The 12,813-nt window shown below is 33.0% G+C and overlaps 1 protein-coding gene across 5 annotated transcripts in view; it reads left to right on the plus strand.

Moving 5' to 3' along the window:
* LOC150089235 (angiogenic factor with G patch and FHA domains 1) overlaps nt 1–12,813 on the plus strand; it is a 262,222-nt gene that overhangs the window by 55,541 nt on the left and 193,868 nt on the right. For all 5 annotated transcript variants that reach the window (XM_090390393.1, XM_090390394.1, XM_090390392.1 and 2 more), the window contains 2 exons: nt 8,540–8,731; nt 11,420–11,714. In XM_090390393.1, coding sequence (XP_090246519.1) covers nt 8,540–8,731; nt 11,420–11,714 — 487 coding nt within the window. The remainder of the gene's footprint in view (nt 1–8,539; nt 8,732–11,419; nt 11,715–12,813) is intronic.

A 12,813-nucleotide genomic window follows, 5' to 3' on the forward strand; every position in this document is an offset into this window, starting at 1 on the left:
GCCCACCTCTCATCCAGTTTGATCCAGCAAAATAGGTCCATTCGTGGCTGCTTCGGAAATATCATTCAACAAGAGAGAGACAGAGGAAGAAAAGAAGTCGGCCTAGGGTGTCAGATGAGAACTTAATAAAAATTTGGAATATTCTATAAAAACTGTATTATGAAATTATTTTTACTTATGTTATTTATTTTTACTTATTATTTTTAAGGTCTGTAGTGTAACGAAGGACCCTTATAATGTCACTCGGTTGTCCGTCCAGAGATACACAGTATTGTATCTCTGGAACCACTCAACTATTGACTTGAAATTTTGCATGGGTTTGTACATCATATGGGCCAACATAATGCCATATTGATCACTGTTGACAAAAATTTGTTTGAGATGTGGGGGGGGGTAAATGTAGGGGGCAAAATTTGTCAACAATCTATATCTTATTATACACTGTTGGAAAGAGCTCAACGAGCAGGTTTAAAATATAATTTTAAAATGTTTTTAAAATTATAAATGGTGGCGCCAGACAGGAAAATGTGAATAATTTTCGTGTCTCCCCCCCCCCCCCCCCCTATTTATATCGCTAATGGAGCTAAAAATTTAAAAATCACATTAGCTATGTGTTATTCGGTGCTTATCAAGGGAAAACTATTCTGATTGAAATCTATTGTTTATTTTTTGTGTTAAAATTAAAAAACCAGTTTTTATTGCACTTTAATAGTGCACTTCTTTGTACTAAGTAACTCTCCTTTTGGTGACAAAAAGGTTGCTAAATAGTTAGTTAATAATTCTATAAAGGTCATTTATAAATTTTGCAATGAGAAGTATTTTTTAACAATTTTCAAAGTTGGAGTTATCCTGGCAAGGAGGTACTCAGAGAGGTAGTGTTGAGGTGAGGAAGTGCCTGCACAAAGTCTTGCACGGCCCTCGCCTACCAGTCGCTTCTCCCCCAAGACTTTAATCGCTTCTCCAGGAAGAAGTCGGAGTCGCTTCTCCCACCCTTGTCATCCACAACAACTGGAAAGACTCAAATAGACAAAGTTTTCATTAGTTCCTTAGTTTTAGGCAGAGCAAAGTTTCTGGCATCCCCCTCCCCCCATACTTCTCCTTCAACTCATGCATGATACTAAGTACTATAGGTTTTGATACCTTTCATGTTTGGGATTTTCATAAAAAAAAAAAAAAAAAAAAAGCCGGGGCACTAGAAACTTTTTTTTCAGTTTCCATAAAGCTCTCTATTTGAGATACTACACTAATGACCATTCATGACTATGGATCATCCTGAGTGCCCGGCACTCAGTAGTTGACCGATTTATTTACTTATTTTACTTGCATTTTACTTTTTTTTTTTTTTTTTTTTTATATATATACTTGAATAATAAATTTATGTTTAATAAACTGTGTTAATATACTAAATTTGTTGTTCTTATTCCAAAAACATTACTACTAAAATAACAATTTCAGGAAAAAAATTTTTTAGAGTACTTTTCATATCCTTTTAATTTTCAGTTTTCCCTGATAGCAAAGAATGAGTACTGGCACCTATGTTTCTTACAAAAAATACATTATATATGCATATAGATGAAATTAGAAAGAATTAATAGAAAATACAAAAAGATGGAGAAGTATTTAACACAAGGTACCGAGCCTAATAGAAGAAAAGTAATAAGAGAAAAGAATGAGAAATAAAAAGAAAAAATGTTAAGAACCTAAAAAAAAAAAAAATTGTAAAATTATAAAATTATATAGAATTAAAGGCTGAATTAACAAGCCAATCAAATGTAGATAAGCTGAAAGGGAAAGAAGAAATTTATTATTAATCAATGCTAAATAATAGTGAGCATCAAAATATATATTTTTTTATTATTTTTTTTATTTTCATTAGAACATTTTCACAATACTTAAATCTGACATAGGTCTGCTCAATTGTTTAATTTCATGTTTATAATTATATCATAGTGACAAAAATGTGTTATTATTATTTTACTAAATTATTTTATTCATTGTTAAATGATACAAATGTAAGTATACAAGATTGGTAACAGGAGCCAGTCTTGCATTGGGAACTGAAGGAAACTGCTTTCTTTCAGTCCCCAAAGTAGAGTAGAAAGTTGGGTATCTCATTAAACTTAAATTATTTATGCTCTTGTTTATACTCTGGTGCAACCATTAGATCAGAGAAGTTTACAGTTAATTATTCTGACAATGAATATTTAGATGTCATGCAGGCTTCAACCATTCTTATAAATAAGCACATTACTGCTAATTTGGAAACCATAGCACATCATGTAATTTCTTACTTCTGCATTATTGTTCATGAGAAGGTAAGATATGGAGAGAGAAAAAATTACAGAGGAACTCATTCTAGTAAAAATTTATTAGTATTTGAGACTGAAGCAGGTTTGTGACTCTAAATCATTGAAGGAAGGATAACAATGACAGATCAGTTTCTTTGTGTTCTTTTTGTAATACACATTAATAGGTAACATTCAAAGCATATTTTAACAGGAGTAGAGAAGCATAGAAAAGAACATAGGACTATATAAAATTGTGTGAAATTTATTAGAAAAATTAGAGTTACATATAAGGTTTAATAGGGTGTGGAGGTTTTTTAGTGTTAGAGAAATTTAGGGAGATGCTTAGTGGCTGTAGAGAGTTATAAATAGCAATATAGTCCATTTTTACTTTCTACAGCTAGTAGGCATGTTCTAAACATGCCTTATGTTCTAAACCTCAGAAGAAGAGGGCAAGATAGTTCCCAAACCTTCAAGTGTTCCACATCCATTATGACTTACATGTAGCTCTTTAATTTCTTTAATAAATTTCACACATGATAATTTATGCGTTTTTGTGTTCTTTTTTTATTCTTTAGATAGCATTGGTAACATTATTAGCTATTTATTAAAATGGCATATTTACAATTTTTCTGTCCAATATGTTCCTTTTTTTTTTTGTTTTGTTATTTGGTTTTTAGGAGCATTAGCAACTAAGGCTATATTGCTCTGGGATATGCGGTGGTCATTCCCTGACCTTTCCGAATCCTCCATATTTGGTGTTTTAGTATTCTGTGTTACCACTAATACCACATGACATATACAGGCAGTTCCTGCTTTATGAGTTTTTTTCAAGTATCAACAAAATCGAAAATATCTTTCTATACATTAAAATAATTTTCCTCCCAGTGATATTTATTTAGCCAACGGGAGAAGAGAGATGCGGGTTACGTGGTAATACGTAACAAATACTAAAATATGTAACAAAAGTTTGTTTTTCTGTGGTAAAGCAAGCTTCTGTTTAAGCGTGGTCATGCCCTATGTTTATCTAATATGACCACACAGTACCATGCTTGATTTCTAGATATAATATTTTTATGTATTCATAGCAGAGGAAGAGACACACACAGTGTTGAAAGCTTCTGTATTTTATTTTACTTTATCAAAAGAAGCGAGTGCAGCCCTCTAGTGAACATTAATTGCAATAAATAAATGCTAAATGTTCATAAACACAGTATTTAAAACCACTCATATAGCTATATAATATAGTAGTAGTAGTAGTAGTGGCATGTGATGCAAGAAAGCAAGTTTATGAGCTTATGTAGCATCAGCCAAAAAAAAAAAAAAAAAAATCACACCATTCCCTCCAAATGCCTGTCCAGTTCCTCCTTAAATTTATTTAACCTATCAACTTCCACAACGACAGATGGAAGTTAGTTCCAGCAATTAACCACCCGCTGGCTAAAGGCAAATTTCCGCACATCTATTCTACATCTGTCTTTTCTTAATTTGAATTTATGCCCCATTAGGTTCGTAATCTGAACAAGTGGAAGGATCCCATCGGAATTCAGCGTGCTCAACCCATTCAAGGCCTTATACACCTCAATCAGATCACCGCACAGGTGCCTAGTCTCCAGCCACTGTAATTTGCAGAACTTAAGCCTCTCTTGGTAAGAGGATCCCTTCGTTCCCCTCACCAATCTCGTTGCCCTTCTCTGTACACGCTCAAGCAAATCTACATCCTTCCTAAAATGAGGCCTCCAGAACTGTAATAATATATTATAGTACTACTATTATGTATTATATTAGTATTATGTATTATAGTACTATAATATATTATAGTAATATAATATTATAGTACTACTGTGCATGCATTTGTTTGTTCAGGCAGGGATAAGGAGGGAGGTTGAACTCTTAAAGAATTTTGGAAATAATTCCATATTTTAGATGCAATCATAATATGAGCATGGGACAAAATTGCAGAGAAGAACATGAAGTGTTGGAATAAACCCTGTCATCAGTTTAATGATAACTTTGAAGGATTTCAAGAACCAGCAGAGACTACAAAATGAAACAAATGGTTATAAATGTTGTTAACCAATTGCAGCTTAAAGTTTCTACAACTGATGTAACTGATCTTCTTCAAGTACACGATGGAGAGTTCACAGATGAAGACCTCATTGAAATGGCAAAATGTGAAGCTGAGGAAGAAGGTTTAACAGCTGAAACTCCTATTTGTTCCCTCACTCTCAAGGGGCTTGACAAAGCTTTTCAACACAGAGAAAGCAGTTGAGATTTCAAGTCACAAGATTCAAATTTCGTGTGCACTAGAAAAGCACACTCAAAAGATCGAATTTGCTGCAGATTTAAAAAATCGTTATGTATGCTATGAATTTCATAAAGAAAAGTAAAGACTGTCTTGGAAACAAACTACAGGAAACCCTTGATTAGTGCGGTTAATGAATCCTTGAAATATATCGCACATATTAAAACTGCACTAATCAAACTTAAGAAACAATGGGAATAATTATAATGAATCCTTGAAAATTATGAAATTGTAAAAATGTATTTTTTCTTACTCAATACGTACCTATAATGCACTGCATAGTTCTTAAATTATTAAGGAATAAATTTAAAAAAAGATAGTATGATTTAAATTTTATTTTTTGCAAAAAAAACTTATCTAACTTCGATTGAACAGTGGTAGCTTTCTTCCTTTCCTCCATGATTTTGCGATAACAATCAATTTGCTCTGCATCTGGATCAATCTCTAGTATGAGTTCTTTTGCTTTTTAAAGTGTATTAAATAGTTCAAGTTTTTTGAATGAAATTTCTTTGGGAGCAAATTGCTTTTCTTCTGCTTCATTTTCGTCTTCTTCCTCGTATGCATGTTGATGCTCAATTTCAAGAAGATCGTCGTTACTTAAGTCTTTTGAATGCGATTCCAATAATTCTCTAACGTTTTCTGAATCTACTTCCTCAAAGCCAAGGTCTTTTCCAATTGTAGTAATTTCATCAATAACTTTGTTGACAGGATTAATGAAACCGCAAAAATCATTTGCGCATTCAGGCAAAAGATTCTGCCAGACAGCTCTCATGCAGCTGTTCGTCATTTCTTCCCATGATTTGTGTATGTTCTCAACTGCTTCTTTAATATCATAATATTAAAGAAGTTTAATGTTAATAATAAAAGAATAAAAGAATATGAGTTACCAGAGCAAATTTCAATTTCAGAGTGGTATGGGGTGCTGCTGTCGAGCATTTTGGAGTCGATTCCCATTCATTTAAGTTAGAAGACCCTGGTGAGTGCGTGTCACGTATTTGCCACTTTAGGCGCCGTTGTGAGTTGCCAAGCACCGCAAGAAAAAAACAGCGCACTAATCAAATTTGATAACACATATATTAAGGGGATAGTATCAAAAAAATTTTGCGCACTAATTAAAACCGCATTGTTCAAAACCGCATTAATCAAGGGTTTCCTGTACTCTTGAAGCATTTCTGAAGAAGATGACTCCTTGTGCTGAGAAACAATGAGTGATTAACCATCAACAAGCGTGCATTTAGCATTAGTAAAGACATATGATGCAAGAAAGCAAGCTTATACAGCATCAGTCAAAAAAAAAAAAACCCTTCTCGTTTCACCTCTTCTCAAAAACCCTTCTCATTCACTTGCTCTAAATGTTTGTCTAGTTCTGCCTTGAATCTATTTAAGCTATCAACTTCTACAATGACAGGTGGAAGTTTGTTCCAGCAATCAACCACTCACTGGCTAAAGGCAAACTTTAACACATCTATCCTACAACTGTCTTTCCTCAATTTGAGTTTATGCCCTCTCAGGCGATTATTCTAAGCAAGAGGAAGAATCGCATCAGTATTGAGCATTCTCAAACCATTCAAGGCCTTATACACCTCAGTCATATCACCTTGTAGGTGCCTAGTCTCCAGACATTGTAATTTGCAAAACTTAAGCGTTTCTTCATAGAGCAACCCTTTGTTCCATTCACTAATCTTGTTGCCCTTCTCTTTACTCGTTCCAGCAGCTCTACATCCTTCTTAAAATAAGGCCTCCAGATCTGTATACAGTACTGAAGATGTGGCCTGACCTTTGGCTTATACAAGAGGATAATCACCTTCTTATTGCAGTCGATTTATTCGATAGTGTTGAACAACAAACATTCTTTAACATTATTTAAGGCAATGTTTTCATTTCTTTGGATAAATAAATTATTGTTTAAGCATAAACTATTGTTTTGTTGACCTTTACTTAACATTACTGTGGTCAACTTTCATTGTTGAGAACATAACCCCTGTTTTTAACATTACGTCTGTTGGAAATAAATTCCTGCTTTACGAGTTTTTGCTTTACAAGCGCATTCCAGGAACAAATTAACTCGTAAAGTCGAGAACTACCTTTATATATATGTATGTAGGAAGTTTTGAGAATTGTACTCAGATTCAACATTCAATAGGTCACGTAGCTGAGTGGTCAGGAGCGGGAATGCAGTAGCATACACTCTTTGAGTAGACCAGGGTTCAAGCCTGCTGACTACGGTCGATCTGCCAACCCGCACTGGACCAGTGTGGCAGATTATGGTCCATTTCCCTCAGCATGAATTGTTGAGGAGGCTTCCATCCTGCAGTGGGTTGATAATGGCTGCACTTTGCCTTTTTTTTTTTTTTTTTTACAACATTCAGTGCAGCTTGTCAATAGCACAGTGTAGGCATGATAACCTGCAATTAACAAAAATTAACTTATTCCCATTTTCCTAAACTAAACAGACAATAGTTTCATTAAATTAGTTAGTGAAATAGTCAATCCATCATCAGCACTGGTAGTGACAGTGCATAAAATATGTTGGGAGCCATCTTCTTCATTAATCCCAGATCTTTACTTTGATACAGAACTCTTTTTTTTTTTTTTTTTTTTTTTTATGTTAAAATGTATCAGCAAAAGTATTGATTCTTGGGTGTATGTATTGCACCCTGTCTAACTACTGGACTGAGAGACAGCAAGCCTCTTATTGTTGCTGCTTCTGTTGTTGGTAAACTCTGCATCCTGAGTGTTTATTTTCATATAGATTTCTGTTTTTGTTTATTTTATTTGATATTATAGTGTATCATTTAAGATTTTGAAATGTCCTAAAAGCAACTAAGTGAACCCACCCTCCCCATTCATGTTAAAATTTTGGTTCTTGGGAAAGGGTATCACGTTCTATCTGATTTATAAATGCCACTCAACAGATTTCCCCTATAATTGTTGACAAGAGTATTGATTTCACATTAGGTAAACAAATGTCCAGCTGTTAGTCATGGGTAGTGAAACTCAGTGACAATTAACATCTGCTATGTCATGTGACCAGCGATGTGTGTACAGCAGAGGTTGCTATAGTGGTGAAAGGTTCACTTTGATACTCTTGCTGTGAGTTGAAGTAGAAAGGGAATCACCAAGAAAGAGAAGAATGATGATATCCAGCTCAGGACCCTGGGTTTGCTAAGCCCATACTCACCAGATGTGAGCCCGTATGAAATTGAAATTGTTACATGAAAATGTTACATGTTAATGAAATTGTTACATCCAGTTAAGTTAAAAAAAAAAAAAAAAAAAAATAGGGATAAGTTAATAAAATTTTTATTTCTAATTAGCAGCTGAAAAATTTCTTTTCTTAGCAATATAATGTTTCATGAAACAATCAAGTGCTACTGATTGTCATTTCCTGTGCCTGCAGTTGTATTGTTAATAGAGCTGACCACTGAAAATGTTGGTGAGCAATACACCATGCACTTTTGTATCTGAGCATAAGCCTCGAAAAACTTCTCTATAGAATAATAACTGAAAGTAAATTATACACCAGTGAGCCAAAACATTATGACCACCTACCTAATATAATGTTGGTACTCCACATGCAGCCAAAACAGCTTGTACCCAGTGAGGCATGGATGCTACAAGATTTCTAAATGTCTTGTGGTATCTGGTACCAACACATAGCCAGCAGATCCTTTAACTCCTGTAAGGTCTGTGGTTTTAACGGAGCTCAGTATCAGGTGTTTTTTATATCTTGTCCCGACCTGCGCACTTGCCGTAGTTCACTTGCAGTTGCTTCGATTTGCATAACGACTGGTTATAATGTTTTGGCTCATCAGTGTAAATCAACCTTTAGTCAGTTTTATTTCAGGATTGTGCTAAACTTCGCTTTTATGATATATATCATGTTATGCTGTATATATGATTTCACATGATTTTATTCTTTATTTTAAATGTTCTGTTTTATTTTAAGGTGTGGTCTTTATTCTATGAACCTCGTTCTGGTACCTATTATACCTATAATAATGAAAGTCAGACCTATCAATTTTACTGCCGAGTAGAACCTACAAAATGTAAAAGACATGAGGAAATCATATCTGAATGCGATCGTATGACTCATCTATCTGGCGGTCATCATGTTAAAACTATAAAGAGGAAAAGAAAGGTTAGCAACAATTTATTATACTGTAGTAATTCATGAAGACTATTTTTATGCTTTAATATATTGTATCGTAATATTCTTTTGAAATTTTGTTATTGTGATATTTATTTGGTTATTTGAAATAATTTTATTTAAACATACATTTGCCATAACTTGTCTTATTTATATTTACTGAGTGAGTATTACGCCTTATGAAGGCAGTAAAAAATTAGCCACAAAATTATTACTCAACACTAATATTTACTGCTGGATGTTGCCTAACCAGCCTCAGAGAAACTGTGTGCTACAGAGCTTTTAGGTGCTTCTCCCCATTATAAAGTTCCTCTTATAATGTGGAGTTTTTTTCTTCAGTTAAAAAACTAAAAATGCTCCCAGTTTTGTTGATATTAGTACTTCACTGGGGTAGCATGGTCATGTTAACCATGTTTGATCAATGCTGAAATATTAATCATCCCATTTTAATTAATAATAAATGTTTAACATTTATTAATAATTTTATTTTCTTTTTAATGACTTAACTCTCTGTAAATCTCATATTTAAATCAGTTACTTGCATACTTTGAAATAACATTTCCGATTGTATTCTTTCTGCTTGACCACTAAATGTGTCTCGTGAAAGGATGTGCTGTTGTGTAGAAGAGTGGCCCTGCACTTTTTAACAAGTCTGGCTGTTTTATTTCAGTGCAGGCTTCAAAAACTTCCTTAGAAATGAGACAATATTCCATATTGGCTATCTAGTCTTTTGAAACCTGGTGAATACAAAGAATATCTAGGGAAATGTAAGCAGCAGTGGCCATTCGTTTCATTTTACTTTGTTCCTGTCGAACTTTATTTGTTTTGGGTGACGAAGGATAGTGCCATTTGGTAGTTTGTTCTTTTAATTTGGGTTCCAAACACCATAAACATACTTCATCAGTTGCAGTGATTCATTATAAAAAGGAAACACCATCTCTTTTTTATTTGAGTAGCAACAGAGATGTGATTTGCTAATGTTTGTCTTTTTTATATTCAAGCAGGTGGAGTGTCCAGTGTTATCCACTTTTTATTTTCCAAATATGCTGTCAAAATGGTATAAATATTTCATGGGTGATGTCAAAAACACATGCAGTCTCTTCACATAGTCTCTTTACAAGAGTTTTGAATTTTTTCCCAATAATTCTGTCAAATGCAATATGTTAACTTCCAAATCAAGGTTTATCTTTGTTAATTTTCTCAGGTGAATTCACCTGAGAAAATTAACAATATTCTGTGATATAAACAAGATAATTCTGTGATATAAACAGGATAATGTTTCCTTTATTCCTATATATACATAAAATGCACTAGGAGTGATGTGCCACAATGCAAAGTGTGCCCAAGCACTGTGCCGTAATGCATACAAGTAGTCATGCTTGAGTGGTCAATCAAGTGCTGTAAACGTAAAGGCATGAGAAATTAACAACTACTCAGTGTTGGCACTGATTTAGCACTTTGCAGTAACACTTGGGTTTTGTTTTATAGACTTTGTACAGTTTTTTTTTTTTTTTGCTTTTTTTTGACATTAGTTTTGTTTCATAAATGTTTTATAAAATTTTAAGATTTGTTCTGATTTGCTCAGTGCTAAAGTAAGTGTTTGCATTTAGCAATGAATTCCAAACTTTTAATTTTTAACCATTATGTAAGAATTTTCAGAATGCATTGGGATGTTAAAATATTGATATATTTTTTCAACATTCCAAAAATTACATCACATCAAATGAGTTCTCTCATGTTGAGGTAGCAGTAAACTTGTTAAACAATATTTAAAATAAATTAGCCAAACAGTTTAAATCCATAAAAATGTTCCTAGGTTCCTTATATTCTTATTTCAGTGGAAATGCATAAATATAAAAAAACAAAATAAAAATAAACTTACATGGAAGACATGCACAGAGTTAAATAAAAGATGGAACAAAACTTCAAAAAGTGTGTATGTGTTGCACTAGAGGCACTTTTTGGAATTGCAACCACATCTGCTGAAATATTAAGTCTGATTACACTACAGGCCCCATAATGTTAATCCTTAATTGTTAGTCCTTAATAATCTGAGAGTTTTATCCAATTATCTTTGGTTTTTTTTTTTTTTTTTTTTTTGTGCATGTGTTATTTACCTTTTTATACTTTGTTTCTGGTCTTAATGAGGGATTGATAGTACGAAAGGAATGTGATTTTGAATTTTATTCAGAAATCAAAATTTGATGCCATGGTCTTTTGTCATTAAATTTTTTATTCTGCACCTCTTCATAATTGTGGTAGGTCCACCTTTTGTGAAATTATTAGAATCTTGATTGTTATTAGTAATTAGTTATTATTCTTGTTAGATAAGCATTTTTTAAAAGTCTAAAAAGAGTTCATTATTTCACAAAAAAATATTTTTGTGACTGTTATTTACACACATAAAAATATAACACAAAGATTTAATTCTGATTTTTTTTAAAAATAATAATCCCTTCATATTGAGCAAATGTTATATTAATCACTAGTAGTATTTTTTTGTCTGTAGAGTCAAGTGCTTTTACATTTTATCCTATTAAATGAGAATAATAGAGTAAATTAATTTCTTTTATTTTATGATAATGGGAAGTAAATTATAGAATCTTTTTACCTGTGTGAAACTGATTTTAGAAACTGTAAGATTTGATTTAACTGCTCTATAATTTAATTGCTTTATAGCAATCAAAGAATACTGAACTTTCAAAAACAAATGACAACTTTAACTCCAAAGAAGAAGAAGAAAAAACAAAGGAAACTGTGGAAGATGGAGACTGTTCATCACATGCAGCTGTAACAAATTTGCATAACAGCAGAAATGATGTAATTTCTGTTTCCAGTAGTTGCAGTAGTACTACTCTAGAAGAAGGTGAAATCAATGATAGCAGTTCTGAAGATAAATATTCATATTTTTTAAATAGCCCTAGTACTGCATTAGGTCCTGTTGACAGTCCAGATATTGCTGTTACAGAAGAAGGTAAAGTATTATTATATACTTGTAGAGACCATTTCTTAAAGTATATTAACTTTTAGTATGTGCAGATATGTTTACGATTTTTTTCTCAGAAATAGTATGTTAGTGGAAACAGCTTTTGCACACATTCCTTAAAATCATAAGTCACAGGAAAGTAATGCAGTTTATATTTAAAAGACAGAACCAAGAATTTGCCCTCAAATAGGTATATGAATCTACACATAGCAGATATGTGTGTGTTCAAAGCAACTTTTTTTTAACAAAATACAGATAAACATTAGTAAAATTGTTTATTAAGAGACTGAAATGGATTCTTAATTATTTGTATTGGACTGTAAGTTCATTGGTTTAGTATTAAGCTTTATTTTAAAGTTGTTTTTGAAAAATAACAATTAACATTAGTTGTTAATTGTTATTCTAAATAAGAGTGAAGTGTATAATTAATTTTAGCAGCAGTTCAGTTAATTTCAATAATTTCATTGCTGTCTCTCTCCTCCCTGCATCTCAGGCACCTCCGTAGCCAGGTGGGAAGGAGCAGCAGTGCGTAGCACACGCTTCTTGATTAGACCAGGGTTCGAGCCCGTCAGGGAATGACCACCGCATATCCCAGAGAATATGGCCTTAGTTGCTAATGCTGCTAAAAACCAAAATAACAAACCTCCCTGCATCTCCTTTGGCAAGCTATGAGTCTTACCAAATTTTATTTACACCAGAGCATGTTTTATTAATTTAATTTTTTTATAAAATTAGTTAACTCACTGAACTGGTTCAACAGTTCTGGGGAAGCATTACTTATTTGAGGTATAATGAGATAAGCAACCCATTGTAAAGGAATTGACAATATAAGATATAATAATGCCACTGCACAACTTCAACTGATTTAATCTGCATGATGTTATTGAGCCCTAAATCCTATATGCAGCTTGTTGAATGTTTAAAACCATCTTTTAGCTTATGATTGCTGAATGTTTAAAATCAGTTCTAGTGTAATAACAGATTTTCTGACAGGACTACACTGAAAGGACAGAATTCAAGGTGTTCCTGGGCAACACGACACTGTCACTGCTCTCACTAGTGGACGAGCCCACTGTTTGCAAGATAT

Source organism: Mastigoproctus giganteus, chromosome 2, assembly GCF_048544385.1.
Source record: "Mastigoproctus giganteus isolate SK-2022 chromosome 2, ASM4854438v1, whole genome shotgun sequence".
Classification (NCBI taxonomy): domain Eukaryota; kingdom Metazoa; phylum Arthropoda; class Arachnida; order Uropygi; family Thelyphonidae; genus Mastigoproctus; species Mastigoproctus giganteus.